At 34.7% G+C, this 15,327-nt stretch overlaps 1 protein-coding gene across 1 annotated transcript in view; it reads left to right on the top strand.

Annotated features, from left to right (window-relative positions):
- Positions 1 to 15,327, top strand: part of SPATA17 (spermatogenesis associated 17) — a 164,455-nt gene that overhangs the window by 1,335 nt on the left and 147,793 nt on the right. Inside the window, exons 2-3 of the mRNA XM_045982285.1 lie at positions 12,631 to 12,720; positions 14,256 to 14,337. Coding sequence (XP_045838241.1) covers positions 12,631 to 12,720; positions 14,256 to 14,337 — 172 coding nt within the window. The remainder of the gene's footprint in view (positions 1 to 12,630; positions 12,721 to 14,255; positions 14,338 to 15,327) is intronic.

Genomic DNA, 15,327 nt, shown 5'->3' with positions numbered 1-15,327 from the left:
GGTTTAAGTAAACTACTAAAAATTGCTAAAGGTAGAAATTACTTATTATCTATTACTATAATTATAGGTAAACATCTTGACCACTTATTGAGCATTCATTTAAAGGATGTGTCCTGTGTTCTTGACATACCTATATAAAGAAGTAAGCTGCATCCCTCCTGATGTTCACAGCCTAATGTAGAATATAGGCATTTAAAAAGTAATTACAGCAGAGTAAGGACGAATGGAAGTGAAACAACTAACATTTCTTGAGCACTGATTATATGCTGGAAATTTTACTAGAAACTTTTTCATATAATACTTCATTTGGTTTTCACAATGTTACATGTTAATATATTAAACTCTATTTTTAGAGCTCAAGAACACTGTTCTAAAAAAAAGCTGGTGAAATGCCTTAGAAATGCAAATAGACATGATTTTTTTTTCCTGCAGATTTCAGTAGAACTTTTGTCCCCATTTCCTGGCTTTTGAGACTGGGAACATTTCCCCCAAATTGGAGGTTACTTGGAGAAAAGATAAGAGCTATGAGAAGGCCATGATGAGAACAAGCTGGCATTCCTTACATTTCATTTATTAGTAGTAGTAGTAATAGTTTCAATATAAAGGAAAGTCTCTAAAGATCATGAAGGAACCAAAATTCCAAAGTTTGCCAGGTTAAAACAACAACAGGGTATTGATAAATCTGGGGACAAAAACCATATAAAACATTAATATATGAAAAAAGGACACAGGCAGTTTCTTTAAGAAATTATTATTTCTCATGTGTTATTTGCTAGATCAGCTCTTTGTAAACTGTAGTGTACATTAGAATCACTTAAGGATGTTGTTAAAATATAGATTCTGATTCAGGGGGTCTCAGTTACAGTGAGAGAATCTACATTTGTCACAAGAGTTCCTGTGAGGCCCCATTTTGCCAAAAAAAAAAAAAAAAGACTGTAGAAAAGGAACTTTGTATAGGTCTATCATTTAATTCTTAAACATCCTTACAAATTATATATTTACTCCCTCTTTGCCTGAGGGAAGGAAGATGAGATTCAAATAGAGAAAATTCCACAGGCCATTCAAAGTAATGTTCGTTTGATGGAAGGATATTAAGCCAAGAAACCAGAACAGGTGGCTACTGTACAGTTAGAATTAATGGTTTACACAGGGGTAAGCTTTAATACAAATGTAATGAGAAGTTTTGCAGAAATGAAAATAAAGGACAAAAGTTATAACCAATTTTTAAGAAAATATTTTCAATTAAGCATACAATAAATGAATTTAAAAATAGTCACTACTTGAAATGTAAATGTTTTAGGAAAGCCACATGGGGGACATATCCAGGGGATTTAGTATGTGTATGGTAGTCACTGCAGAATTGGGGAGTGGGAGTGAGAAAATGACAAATTAATAATGAAGAAATAATCAAAGAAAACATTCCTGAACTGAAGAAAAAGTATGGCTTTGAATGGAAAGGACTCTGAGTACCAGACAGGATGTTATTTTAAGAGTTTTTAGATATTACCTGGCAAAATTTCCAGGATACAGAAAAAATTTTACAAGCTCCTAATCTAAGACAGAAAAGAATAAAGTTATATTTGCCAAGGAAGAGAGAAGCATCGAATGGCTCCTGTGCAATACAGGGATGTAGAAGAGAAAAGGACAGTAATTACTGATTATTCAAGGCAATATCTAAAAAACCTAACCCAGAAAGATCTTACTCACTTTTTTTGGATGAAAGAAAGACATTTTCAGATACGTAAAGACTCAGAGTTCTGTCATCCGTATACTTTTATCTGAGGAAATGTATTCAAAAACACACTCTCTGAAATCAAGTGAGTATTAAATTAGAACAGAGATCTCAAGATAGGGGAAGAAGAGCAAAAGAAATAATAGAAACAGTAATGAACAATTATACATGTAGTATTTATAGTTAAACCTAGATGAACACTGTTACTGAGATTTATGGGATACCCCTAATTCTGTGCAGTTAAAGAAATCTAATAGGCACTTGAGGTTTGCTTCCTAGATACCTCCTTGAGCAAGTTCAAAAATTCATTAATACATTGCACCTTCCAAGTGATACAGCAATAGTCTTGCTAATTGTCTCACTAATTGTAATGCAGGTCATTCTTTATCCAGCTTGTAATACCAATTTCCTCCTCACTCTTCCAGCCTATGTGATAATAACAATTACTCTGGAAGCCAGTCTCTTTAGTGACCCTAGAACTCCCCAAAGTCTCTCCCAGCACCCAGTCCCAAAGACAGTGCCGTATGTTTAAAGTTTATAGTACTGCTTGTCATAGTATCTTTCAGCTTTTAAAGTTTTATGAAGCCAAAGTTGTCAAACTATTTTTTTGACTTCAGGGATTTTACCTCTCTTGGAATGGTTTTTTCTCAACCCATGGTTATAAGAAAATATTCTGTGTTTACTAATAATATTTTAGAAATTTTATTATATTTGTCTTCACTGTGCAGTTGTGTTTATGTGCATATATCATGTGAGAGAGGGGCTTAACTCTTAGTATAGAAATTGTCTCTAACACTTAATTGAACATTCCATACTTTCTTTCCTGGTTTTAAATATTGCAAGACAAATTAAAGTTTTAAAAAATGCAAAGGAAGAAGCAAAATTGGCTTTATTCACTGATAACATGATTGTGTGTGTAGGAAACTAAGCTACAGGGGAGCCTGGGTGGCTCAGTTGGTTAAGCAACTGCGTTAGGCTCAGGTCATGATCCTGGAGTCTTGGGATTGAGTGCCACATTGGGCTCCCCACTCAGTGGGGAGTCCGGTTCTCCTTCTGACCTGTCCTCTCTCATGCTTTCTTTCTCTCTCAAATAAATAAATAAAATCTTAAAAAAAAAAAGAAAACTAAGCTACCTACAAAAAAGATCTAGAAATAAGTGAATTTAGCAAGGCTGTAAGACACAATACCCAATACACAAAAATCAGTTGTCTTTTTTATATAATAGCAACAAGCAATTGTGATTTAAAACTACAAAAACAATTCAATTTATAATAATTTATCAAATGCATGTCACTTTATTTGTTGACTTTTCTCTTGTGTACACAATTTGTGCACGAAGGTATTTTATGTACAGGGTTATGTATAAAGGTGTTCATTAAAGCATTCTATCTTTTTTTTTAAAGCATTATTTCTAATAGGAAAAAAAACAACAACCTGAAAATACTTTGTATGTATTTGTAACTAATCTGCTTAAATAAATTAAGGCTTATATACATGATGGAATATTAAGTAGCAGTTTAAAAGTGAAACTTTTTATATATATAAAGACATAACCACCCCCCCCCCCCAAGACAGAGACAGATTAAGGTTAAAAAACAGGTCATAGAAAAATACATAGCACATTTAGTATGAAATTCCTATGTATATATGCAGAGAGACACAGTATCTGAAATCATAGATAACAAACTGTTAACAATGTTTAGATTTTGAGATTGGAGGATAAGGAGGGTTGAAATGGTATCTTAATATTTTTCTCTATATTTTTCTGTATTGTTTAAAATTTTATGTTGAGCATTAGGTATTCATATATTACTTATAAATAAATAGTAAATAAGGGAAAATATTCTGAGACAAAAATTTTATTTTGTAAACATAAAATTCAACATTCATGACCATTAAGTGGTCATGAAGATGTAATGGCTTGCCACCATTAAAAATCAGAAAACTGAACAAAATAGGTGGAAAATTATTTTTTGGTATTTTGATGCAACAGACGATATAGGATTATGATCTCTTGGTGAAAGGAAACAAATGAGGTTATCTAGACAATTACTCCAGTTTTAGGACTGGCAGTAATTTCTGAGCAAAATTCACACTCAACAGCATAGGATTCATATTGTCCAGCATCTATTTCTAAATTAGTAGTAAGACAAAAATGTAGCAAACCATGACCTATAACCAGGAAGAAAAAAAAATTTGATTAATAGAAACAGACCTAGAAATACAAAGATGATAGAATTAGCCTACAATCAGTTTAAATAGTTCTCAAAACGTGCTTAAGGACTTAAGGGAAAATATAAGCATGATGAGGAGTGAAATGGAAATAAAAAGAAGCAGATGAAACTTTTAGAGACACAGAACAGATGATCTGGAACAAAAAATTCAGATGGACTTAATACCAGATTAAAATCCTGAAAATGAAACATCAGTGAACTTGTAGACCTTCCAAATAGATATTGTTGGGTAGAGTGTTCTCTAGAAATTGATAAGCTTCAAATTGGTTGATAGTGTTGTTCATGTCTTCTACATTATCGAGTTCTTGTATATTTGTCCTGTCAACTATTCAGAGAGACATGTTGAAATATCTAACTGTTATTGTGAATTTGTTCTTTCTCCTTTTAGTTTTGTCAGGTTTTGTTTCACATATTTTGAAGCACTATTATTAGGTGCATACTCATTTAGGATTATTATATTTTCTTAACCTTTTTATCATTACAAATGTCCTTATGCATGGTCATTTTCCTATCTTTAGTTTACTTTAAATGTCAAATTATTTTAAATTCTAAAACTATTTGAATAAAATAAAAGTTCTGAGATGCCATTCTTGAGATGCCATTCTTTTGTGTATGTATACACATACGTGCACATATATGCATACATACATATTTAAAAATACTGAAGTAATCTGAAACTTAAAGAAGTTGCAATACAGCACAGAGGTTTTGTTTTTGTTTTTGTTTTTTCACAAATCATATGAGGGTAAGTTGCAACCTGATGGCCAATTGCCCCCCCACCTCCCCATTCTTTCACTTAAGGACATTGTATAACCAAAATTCCACCATCAAAATCAAGAAATTAACATTGATACGTTTCTGCCATCTAATCTCCAGATTCCATTCAAGATTTGCCAATTGTTTCATTAATGTTCTTTATAGCGAAAGGATTGTGTATATTTTATCTCTTTAGTTAATTTTAATATGGAACATTTTCTCAGTTTTTCTTTGATTTTCGTAACCAACTTATTTTTGAAGATCACAGATCAATTATTTTGTAAAAGTTCACTCGATTTGGGTTTGTCTGATTTTTTTTTCTTGATTAGATTCAGCTTATGTATCTTATGTATTTCCAGAAATGTCACAGAAGTGATCCTGTAATCTTTTTTAATGCATCCTACCAGATACTGCATAATTTTGATTTGTCCCATTACTGATGGTAACTATTTGGATTGTTGACTAAGATAGTTTCAGCTAGACTTCTCTACTGTAATGGTCTCTTTTTTTCCCTTTGTAATTAGTAGGTATTCTCAAAAGTAGGTGATTTGAAACTGTGTATGTATTCTGTTCCTCATCAATTTTTCAATTTATTTATTATGCATACCATTATGGACTCATAGGTTCCTATTCAGTGGGTTAACATTACTTATATTACTTATGTTCAATGCTAGGTTCCTATTCAGTGGGTTAACATTATTTATATTACTTATGTTCATGCTAGCATTGTCTTAGATTTGTCCAATGGGAGCCACTAGAAGATTTTCTTTTGTGTCCTGATCATTGTAATACTTTATTGCTCTCTGATGCACACAAAAAATGTTCTAGGCTCATGTTTTTCTTTTCCCATCCAAGCTCTGGAGTCATCCATTACTCCAAAGAATGCTTGCTGCTTTTAGTGGATGCTCATGCCATTGGGTGTTGCCACTTTCAGGCTCTCTCAAGTGCACAGAGCGAGAAAAGATGTGTATATATGCTTTGTGTTTAGTCTGCGTCTGTACTTCGTTTATCCATCCATCCATTCATCCATCCATGTATATATTGAAATCCATGTGTTTACATTGACAATTCCATTTCAAATCCAGCATCACAGGATTAACTCTAGTTTATCTCCTTTTCCTTTTCTGATGTTGCTGAACCTGGCTCTCATTATCTTTCATATATTTACTTATTTGATCAGTCCTTCTGTATATAGCAAAACTTCTGTCACCCTAAATATAACTGTCCTCTCTTTTATGGATTCCCTTTTCCTGGAGTGTGGGCTCTACCTCTCCATGTTGGATTATCACTCATTCATCAGCTTGGATACCCTTTCCATCATTCTTGGGTTCTTATTCCCTGTTCCACCCAAACTTGTGGAGGCTTTCCTCACCTTTCCTTGACACCCAGATTTAGGCCTTCTGTCCGTGGGAACACTGTCCTTAGATTGTGACATCCTACCCCAGCCCAGGCCTACATGGGGATACATGCCCACCTTACCTACACAGGCTTAGCTGAGCCACTGTGACTGCCCGTCCCCCAAAACTCCCAACCCTCTAGCACAGATTCCTGGTTTCCTTCCCCACTTCCAATTTCTTTACGACTTAATTGTTCAGGAAATGAAGAGAAGGTAGAAGGAAGAGGTAGAAAAGTAAATAATCAAACATTTTGCAAATACATTGTGAATCTGCATGTTAATTCCTGCTTTATGATCTAATACATATGTATTTATAACTCATTATTCATTGCGCTGTGAAATAATAATAATAATGAGGACTATTAATGAAAACAAAACATGGCTTCTAGATTCAAAAATGTAGTTTATATTTTTCAACTAGTTATTGACCTCTTATTAGGCACATGAGTGATAATTAAAACACAGTATAGATTAAATATAGTTTCTGCCTTTAAGAAGCTTGACAACTTTGAGACCTAATAGTGAAGTGGTAAGAAAAAAATATTTTACACATCAATATATTTTACAATGTAGGGCAGCTAATATTGGAATTTTATTCCTAGTATCTAAAGTAGTTAAAAGTCATATGGTAATGAGAAGCAAAAAAGATTGGGTTTTTAATCTAGTTTTAATTCAGTAGCTAGTACACATAGGTCAGACTAAACAGTATGTTGATGTGTAAAATGTGTATTTTTTGCACATTACTGGAAAGACATTTAACTACACGTTTTTCTTCATTTTCTATTTATTGTCAATTAATTTCCAGCTGCTAATGATACACATGAATATAGTGTTATCCGGGGTTATAGTACTTATTTCTAGTTGATGATAAAGTGACTGGAAACTTGCAGCTTTTTTCAATGTTTTATTACATTCCTGGTAATACTTTTGGTCTTTCATCATTATTAATTCATTTAGTATTCATTGTGATAATACTGATCATAATAAATTTATTTCAAATTCATGTAGATGTCATATTTTATTCACTGCTATAGGATTTTCATTGTAATTTGGAACTAATTAATATACCATTAAAATAAAGTGTTACCCACATTTTTCATTTTAAACACAAAAAGTCTAGCAGTTCATGACATATTGTATGAGTATTCAGCATCCCAGTGGTAACCCAAGTATCTGTAAATTTCATTTTTTAAGCAGTTAAAAAAAGGGCAACAGAGAAATGTGTATGGAAGTTGAATTACGGCATAGAAATTAAAACTTAGCAGTAAGTTAACTAAGTTATTTTTAAAATATTTCTCTTTAATTAAGATGTATAGTTCTTATTAAGTGTATCTGTGCTTATGTTTATATACATTGGTATTCATAAGTTTAAGAAGAAATAATGTAATCTTCTTCTTGACAATGTATTACATGTTAGCATTATTACCAGAAGAGATTAGAAAACAAAGTCAAAACAGAAATATGATTGCTTATTCTGCATTTCTAATGACAATAATAAATGAAGGGTAGGTTCAAGCTATACATTAGCTTAAAAGTATTAGATGTATTTGTATATCATACTTGAATATTTTTTCTTCCTTTTTAAAAAAATATTTTACCTATTTATTTTATTGAGAGAGAGGGAGCATGAGCAGGAGAAGGGGCAGAGGGAGAAGCAGACTCCTTGCTGAGCAGGGAGCCCTTTGGAGGCTGGATCCCAGGCCCCTGGGATCATGATCTGAAGGCAGATGCTTAACCTACTGAGCCACCCAGGCACCCATCTCCTGTTTTGAAAGATAGTCACTTGTTGATTGTTGGTGGGGTAGGAAAGACAAGTATTTTCAGTATTTTAAATAAAGTATATTAAAAACAAGGAAAACAGATCTATAATCATATTAAATGTTAGGTTAAATACCCATAAAAAGCTGTTTTATCTCATTATCATGAATTTCACTTCACATCAGCCTTACTGAATAAAATTATTTTTTCCTTCTTCACACTCTATCGATAATCTTTGAATTGCCTGCTCTACTGGACATTGTATAACTGTATCTTCTCTGTTTTTGCTATAATGACATTTTATATTTTGCACTATTGTATTTTACTGGCTAGGATACGATTTAAAAAAAAAAAAAAAAGATTCCCTATAATGCTGCAACTCTTTGAAACACTGACCTTGTCTTCATGACTTCTTCACAGCATTTGATACTGCTCAACCATGGTCTCCCTTCCTGCTACCTTACTATTAACTTCTATGACACTGCAAAATTGAGCCTTCTTTTTTCTTTCCTTATTAAACTTTTGTGAGTTTTTGTTCATATAAATGAAAATTTTCTGTATGTGTTTAAAGGCTGAATTATTTTTTACCAGCAATATTATGAGTTCCTATTGCACTCCATTCTCACCCATACCTAGTATATCTGAAATTTTTGATTTTTTAAATAATTTTTATTAACGTATAATGTAGTATTTGCCCCAGGGGTACAGGTCTGTGAATCTTCAGGCTTACACACTTCACAGCACTCACCATAGCACATATCTTCCCCAATGTCCATAACCCAACCACCCTTTCCCTCCCCCCTCCCCCCAGCAACCCTCAGTTTGTTTTGTGAGATTAAGAGTCTTTTATAGTTTGTCTCCCTCCAGATCCCATCTTGTTTCATTTTTTCCTTCCCTACCCCCCAGAACCCCCACTCTGCCTCTCAAATTCCTCATATCAGGGAGATCATATGATAATTGTCTTTCTCTGATTGACTTATTTCGCTCAACATAATACCCTTTAGTTCCATCCATGTCATTGCAAACGGCAAGATTTCATTTCTTTTGATTGCTGTATTTTATATATATATATATATAATATATATAATATAATATTTATATATATTATACACACACACACACACACACACCACCTCTTCTTTATCCGTTCATCTGTTGATGGACATCTAGGTTCTTTCCATAGTTTGGCTATTGTGGACATTGCTGCTATAGACATTCGGGTGCACATGCCCCTTTGAATCATGACATTTGTATCTTTAGGGAAAATACCCAGTAGTGCAATTGCTGGGTCATAGGATAGCTCTATTTTCAACTTTCTGAGGAACCTCCATGCTGTTTTCCAGAGTGGCTGCACCAGCTTGCCTTCCCACCAACAGTGTAGGAGGGTTCCCCTTTCTCTGCATCCTCGCCAGCATCTGTCATTTCCTGACTTGTTAATTTTAGCCATTCTGACTGGTGTGAGGTGATATCTCATTGTGGTTTTGATTTGTATTTCCCTGATGCTGAGTGATGTTGAGCACTTTTTCATGTGTCTGTTGGCCATCTGGATGTCGTCTTTGCAGACTTCAACTCTGTTACAAAGCTGTAATCATCAAGACAGTATGGTACTTGCACAAAAACAGACACATAGATCAATGGAACAGAATAGAGAGCCCAGAAATAGACCCTCAACTCTATCATCAACTAATCTTCGACAACAGAAAAGAATATCCATTGGAAAAAAAGACAGTCTCTTCAACAAATGGTGTTGGGAAAATTGGACAGCCACATGCAGAAGAATGAAACTGGACCATTTCCTTATTCCACGTACAAAAATAGATTCAAAATGGATGAAAGTCCTGCGAGACAGGACTCCATCAAAATCCTTGAGGAGAACACAGGCAGCTACCTCTTTGACCTCAGCCGTAGCAACTTCTTCCTGGAAACATCACCAAAGGCAAGGGAATCAAGGGCGAAAATGACCTATTGGGACTTCATCAAGATCCAAAGCTTTTGCACAACAAAGGAAACAGTCAACAAAGCCAAAAGACAGTTGACAGAATGGGAGAAGATATTCGCAAATGACAGATAAAGGGCTAGTATCCAAAATCTTTAGTGAACTTATCAAATGCAACACCCAAAGATGAAATTTTTTATTTTTTACTGTAGATGTTGATATCTTTTCATATCTTAGTTCCAGTTTATTTTATTGTTTTTAGGAGATGGATGCTCTTCTATGACACAAAATTTTAATATTGTATTTGAAAATGGCTTACATGCACTCTTCCTTTTATTTTTTTCCCCTTTCTTTTTTTCCTCCTCTTTTACTTTCCTCCTATCTCCTGTTTTTATACTTCCTTCCTGTGCAGTGATGGTTAAGAATCCAGCTATAGGAGCCAGAATATGTAGGATAAAATTTCAGCTCTGACATTTATTAAGATGTGACCTTGGACATATCCCTATGCCTCTGTTTCCCTTAGTATCTTCCTTTGTCAAATGGGGATAATATTTTAATGGTGTGAGTAGGTATAGTGATAGAAGCTCCTGCGTGGCAGTCTTCACAGGGATTAAATATGTCTGTAATAGGCATGCCATTCTCCAAGAGAAAGCAGCTTTGGTAAGTCATAGACTGTTAGGAGAAACATCAGTTCCCTCTGGAGCCACTGGGGATGCATGTGGGACAAAGGGGGTAATATTGTGGATTTTTGGATTTTAAAGTGTAGTGGAAAGACCATTATCAATCAGTCATGATACATGACTGTGTTAAATATTAAGAGCTATGGGAGTGTACAATGGTAAGGCCTACTGTGGTCTGGGGAGTCAGGGAAGGCTCGGGGGAGTGAAATACTTCAAGCTGTTCTCTCTGCCATGTGGAGCACAATCATTTGAACCAAGAATATGGTTTATACATGTCTCTGCTGTAATTTGTAGATGTAGAACAAACATACAATGATGATGGCACTTTCATTTCTTCTGATTGTCTAGAGTGTCCTCTTAACCTTACTGATTTGGGTAATTCTCTCTGCTACTCTTCATATCTGGATCACTGACTGATGCATAGTTTTTGTTTTCTGTTTTGCTTTTATGAGTCCTTTAGAGTCCTTTCTAGGTAACTCTCTTCTGCTTTTCTAGGACTATAATCCATCTACTTGTTTCTCCAGCTTTTGCCACTGACAGCATAACTGCTCATCCTAGTTTCTATTAGCCAACTTCATAGTATTGTTTAAGAATTTTATTGTTTGAGGTTTTTTTCCCCCCTTCTGTCTGTTCTAATTATAACATATAAATTTAATGAAATCTATATAGTTAATCTAGAATATAATAACCACAAAAAAATAACCTGTCCAAGGAAACACTATTTTGAGGGAATTAAAAGAAAATTAAGAAATAAATGGTTAGCATTCTTTTTTTTTTTTTTTTTTTTTTAAAGATTTTATTTATTTATTTGACAGAGAGAGATCACAAGTTGGTAGAGACGCAGGCAGAGAGAGAGGAGGAAGCAGGCTCCCCGCGGAGCAGAGAGCCCGATGCGGGGCTCGATCCCAGGACCCTGAGATCATGACCTGAGCCGAAGGCAGCGGCTTAATCCACTGAGCCACCCAGGCGCCCCAATGGTTAGCATTCTTTAGTCATTCAGCAAACATAAAGTAATTAGGTGCCAACCAGCATTCTTTTTTTTTTTAATTTCTTTTCAGCGTAATAATATTCATTGTTTTTGCACCACACGCAGTGCTCCATGCAATACCCACCACCTGGCTCCCCCAACCTCCCACCCCCCACCCCTTCAAAACCCTCATGTTGTTTTTCAGAGTCCGTAGTCTCTCATGGTTCACCTCCCCTTCCAATTTCCCTCAACTCCCTTCTCCTCTCCATCTCCCCATGTCCTCCATGTTATTTGTTATGCTCCGCAAGTAAGTGAAACGATATGATCATTGATTCTCTCTGCTTGACTTATTTCACTCAGCATAATCTCTTCCAGTCCCAACCATGTTGCTACAGAAGTTGGGTATTCATCCTTTCTGATGGAGGCATAATACTCCATAGTGTATATGGACCACATCTTCCTTATCCATTTGTCCGCCAACCAGAATTCTAGGAAAGAAATTACTTTGTGGTACACAGTAATTACCTTAAGCAATATCATATCTAGTAGGGATGGGGAGGGAGAATTATAATGACTGGTAAAATTAAAATGGAGATCTGTCTTGACTAAACCTGTTTTTGCTGTAAATCAGTAAAATCTAACAGCTGAATTTCTTGTCTTTATAAGCCTATGGCCCTGCCCCTGCTTTAGCTTAAATGGAGTTTCTGAGAATTCTATCTAGAATAAGCATTCTGGGATGGATTCATGTTACTTAGAGGCAGTTCAGTTAACTGATGCATTGAGTCAAATACGCAGGCATTTTAATCTTACATGATATGTGTAGTGGCATTCAAATAGTAAATTCAAGTAATTATGGTTTTAAAATAATGAAAAAAATGCATGTTTTATTTCATTATGAGAATCATTGGTAAATTAGCTGCAAAATAGGTGATTACAAAAATGAAAGAAAAAGTAAAGCTGTTGAAAGCACATGGCCTCTCAGAGAAAGGTTAATTTTAAAAATATAGCTCATGATTTCTGAAATGCTTTATTTTGTATTTTAATTTTATTTAAAATGACATTTGAATTATAATTATAATTTTGGAAGAAATTAAAGGTTAAGTTTTAACAGGTTGATTTGCTTTGGAATATATTAGTCACTAATGAAATGCTTTAAAAAATTTCTTTTTAGTGTTGTAGATGTATTTAGGAAAAAGGAGTATGATGCAGCAGTTAAAATCCAGAGCTGGTTTCGAGGATGTCAAGTTCGGGCATATATCAGGTATATGATTTTGTTACGGGAATGTGAGATATATCATAATAACACACTCCTTCGAAAATATGATTTATTCATGTAAGTGTTGATTACAAATAATCTTTTACTTATAATGAACTTAATAAATTATATGATTTTTTTTTAAGATTTTATTTATTTATTTGACAGAGAAAGATCACGAGTAGGCAGAGAGGCAGGCAGAGAGAGAGAAGCAAGCTCCCTGCCGAGCAGAAAACCCAATGCGGGTCTTGATTCCAGGACCCTGGGATCATGACTTGAGCTGAAGGCAGAGGCTTAACCCACTGAGTCACCCAGGCGCCCCTATATGATGTCCTTTTTAAAGAAATAACTCTTTCTGGTCTTTTCTTGTGTATCAAAAAGCTAAATTATATCAACCATATCTCTAATTTTAAAAAATACTCAGTATCATAAACACTTGGTTAGATTCTTTCCTTCAAATTCCAGGATATGACAAATGACTGGACTTTATTTATAGCAATGAATTCACTGATTGTTAAGAAAGGAAAAACAAAATAAAATAAAACAAATAGGAAGTTGTTCTAGTCTTCTCCAGCATGTTCATAGATAAGGGCAAATGATATCAGACTGGGTGGCTCAGTGGGTTAAGCTGCTGCCTTCGGCTCGGGTCGTGATCTCAGGGTCCTGGGATCGAGTCCCGCGTCGGGCTCCCTGCTCAGCGGGGAGCCTGCTTCCCTCTCTCTCTCTCTGCCTGCCTCTCTGTCTACTTGTGATCTCTCTCTGTCAAATAAATAAATAAAATCTTAAAAAAAAAAAAAAAAAAAGAGAGACTGAAGCCGATCTCCCTATCGTAATTGTTCTCACTTTTTCTTCAGCACTCAAACTTTCCTTCAGTCTCTCACAATTCTGAAAAGCATTGCCCTGGATAAGGTGGAAGAAGAAAAAGCCTAGTACATAATAACTTATTCAGATGATCAACTGGGGATTATATTGTATAGTGCCGTCTGTTAGCTCGTGGGAGCCAGACTTGCAGATCCAAGTGCGAAGATGAGATTTCTCTTTTGACCCGCCCCCCCCAATACCAATGAGGAACATGGCAACAAAGAGAGTATTTTTTTAATTCAGCAGATTAACATGTCATTAGCTTGGATTGACTGGGAAATATAAGCATGAAAAAGGAAGTGTTTCCTTACCTCAAGAATTACTTCTAAGTACTTACGATGACTCATACCGATATTGCCTGGCTTATCTCTTAGTCCTTTGACTTGTTTTATAGTCTTAACATTCAGAAATATTTCCAAGAATTAGTATTGAAGAGTATTTGAAATTTAAAGATATTTAATCATAAGCCCAAAAGGAATACTGAATATTTATTTCTGCCCCCTTTTTCTACTTTTAGAAATGGTTAATTTTATTGCAGAATGATAGCTCTACCCTTTAAAAGTACACAAAAATTTGCCTTTGAATTTGAGTTCTTGAATTGTAGAAGATACAGTCTAAGAAAAAATTTAAACAATAATCCTGTTCAAGGAAGCATACTAATAAGTCTATTTTTCACCTAGGTATTTACATAGAGTAGCAACTGTTATTCAAAAATGGTGGAGAGGTTACTTAGGCAGAGAAGAGTATCGACTACTTGTAAAGGTAAATATTATAAAATTTATGTATGTTAGCATTTGAATTATCCAGTGTGCTGTAACTTTAGTCATATTCACATGCAGTGTGGAAGTTATTGTTATAAATATTTACATAAAAAAAAATTGGGCATGGGACACCTGGGTGGCTCAGTTGGTTAAGCTGCTGTCATTGGCTCAGGTCATGATCCAGGATCCTGGGATCGAGTTCTGTGTTGGGCTCCTTGGTCAGCAGGGAGCCTGCTTTTCTCTCTGCCTCTGCTGCTCTGCCTGCCACTCTGCCTCCTTGTGCTCTCTCTCTCTCTGACAAATTAAATACATAAAATCTTAAAAAAAAAAAAACTAGAAAATTGGGCTTAAATTTTAGACTGAGACCTCTTTTGAGAAGCCTTTTCTGATTTTCCATGAAGAACTGATGACTCATTTCTTTGTACCCAGATGACACTAGACATTTCTTTTTGTTAAAGTAACTTTCACAATGTATGTGCACTTTTTTGTCACTTATTTATGTGCACTTATTTGTCAATGATTTTCTCCAGGTTCTAGATGGTGAGCCCTTTCAGGGTAGGCATAGCAGCTTGTTCATTTTTGGGCCATCAACATTTAGATTAATCCCTGTTTCATAACATTGTCAGTAAGCATTAATTGAATTAAAGTGGCCAAAATTAACTTTATAAAATATAAAAATAAGGTGATTTTACTATTGTCTGTTATTGGCTATGGCTGCTGGGATGTTTTGAAGATTTGCCTTAAATGTGGTATACCACAACCATCTCTATGCACTGATAGTCTTGTAGAGGTATCTGGTAGCATGCCAACTTACACTTCAGCTAAGAGTTTTAGGATATTAAGAAAAAACTTTTTTTTTTAATACAAAATGAGAAAGTTTCTAATCAGTGGCCTACTTCATTTAATTTTTGGTTTGTTACTATTTTCGACTATAATAGCATAAATTTGTTTTTCATTTGTTCTTGATTAGTTGCATCTAAGTGAAATTAAA

The sequence above is a fragment of the Meles meles genome, chromosome 17, assembly GCF_922984935.1.
Source record: "Meles meles chromosome 17, mMelMel3.1 paternal haplotype, whole genome shotgun sequence".
Taxonomy (NCBI): domain Eukaryota; kingdom Metazoa; phylum Chordata; class Mammalia; order Carnivora; family Mustelidae; genus Meles; species Meles meles.
The sequence above is the reverse complement of the archived record's forward strand: the minus strand, read 5'-3'. Positions and strand labels throughout refer to the sequence as shown.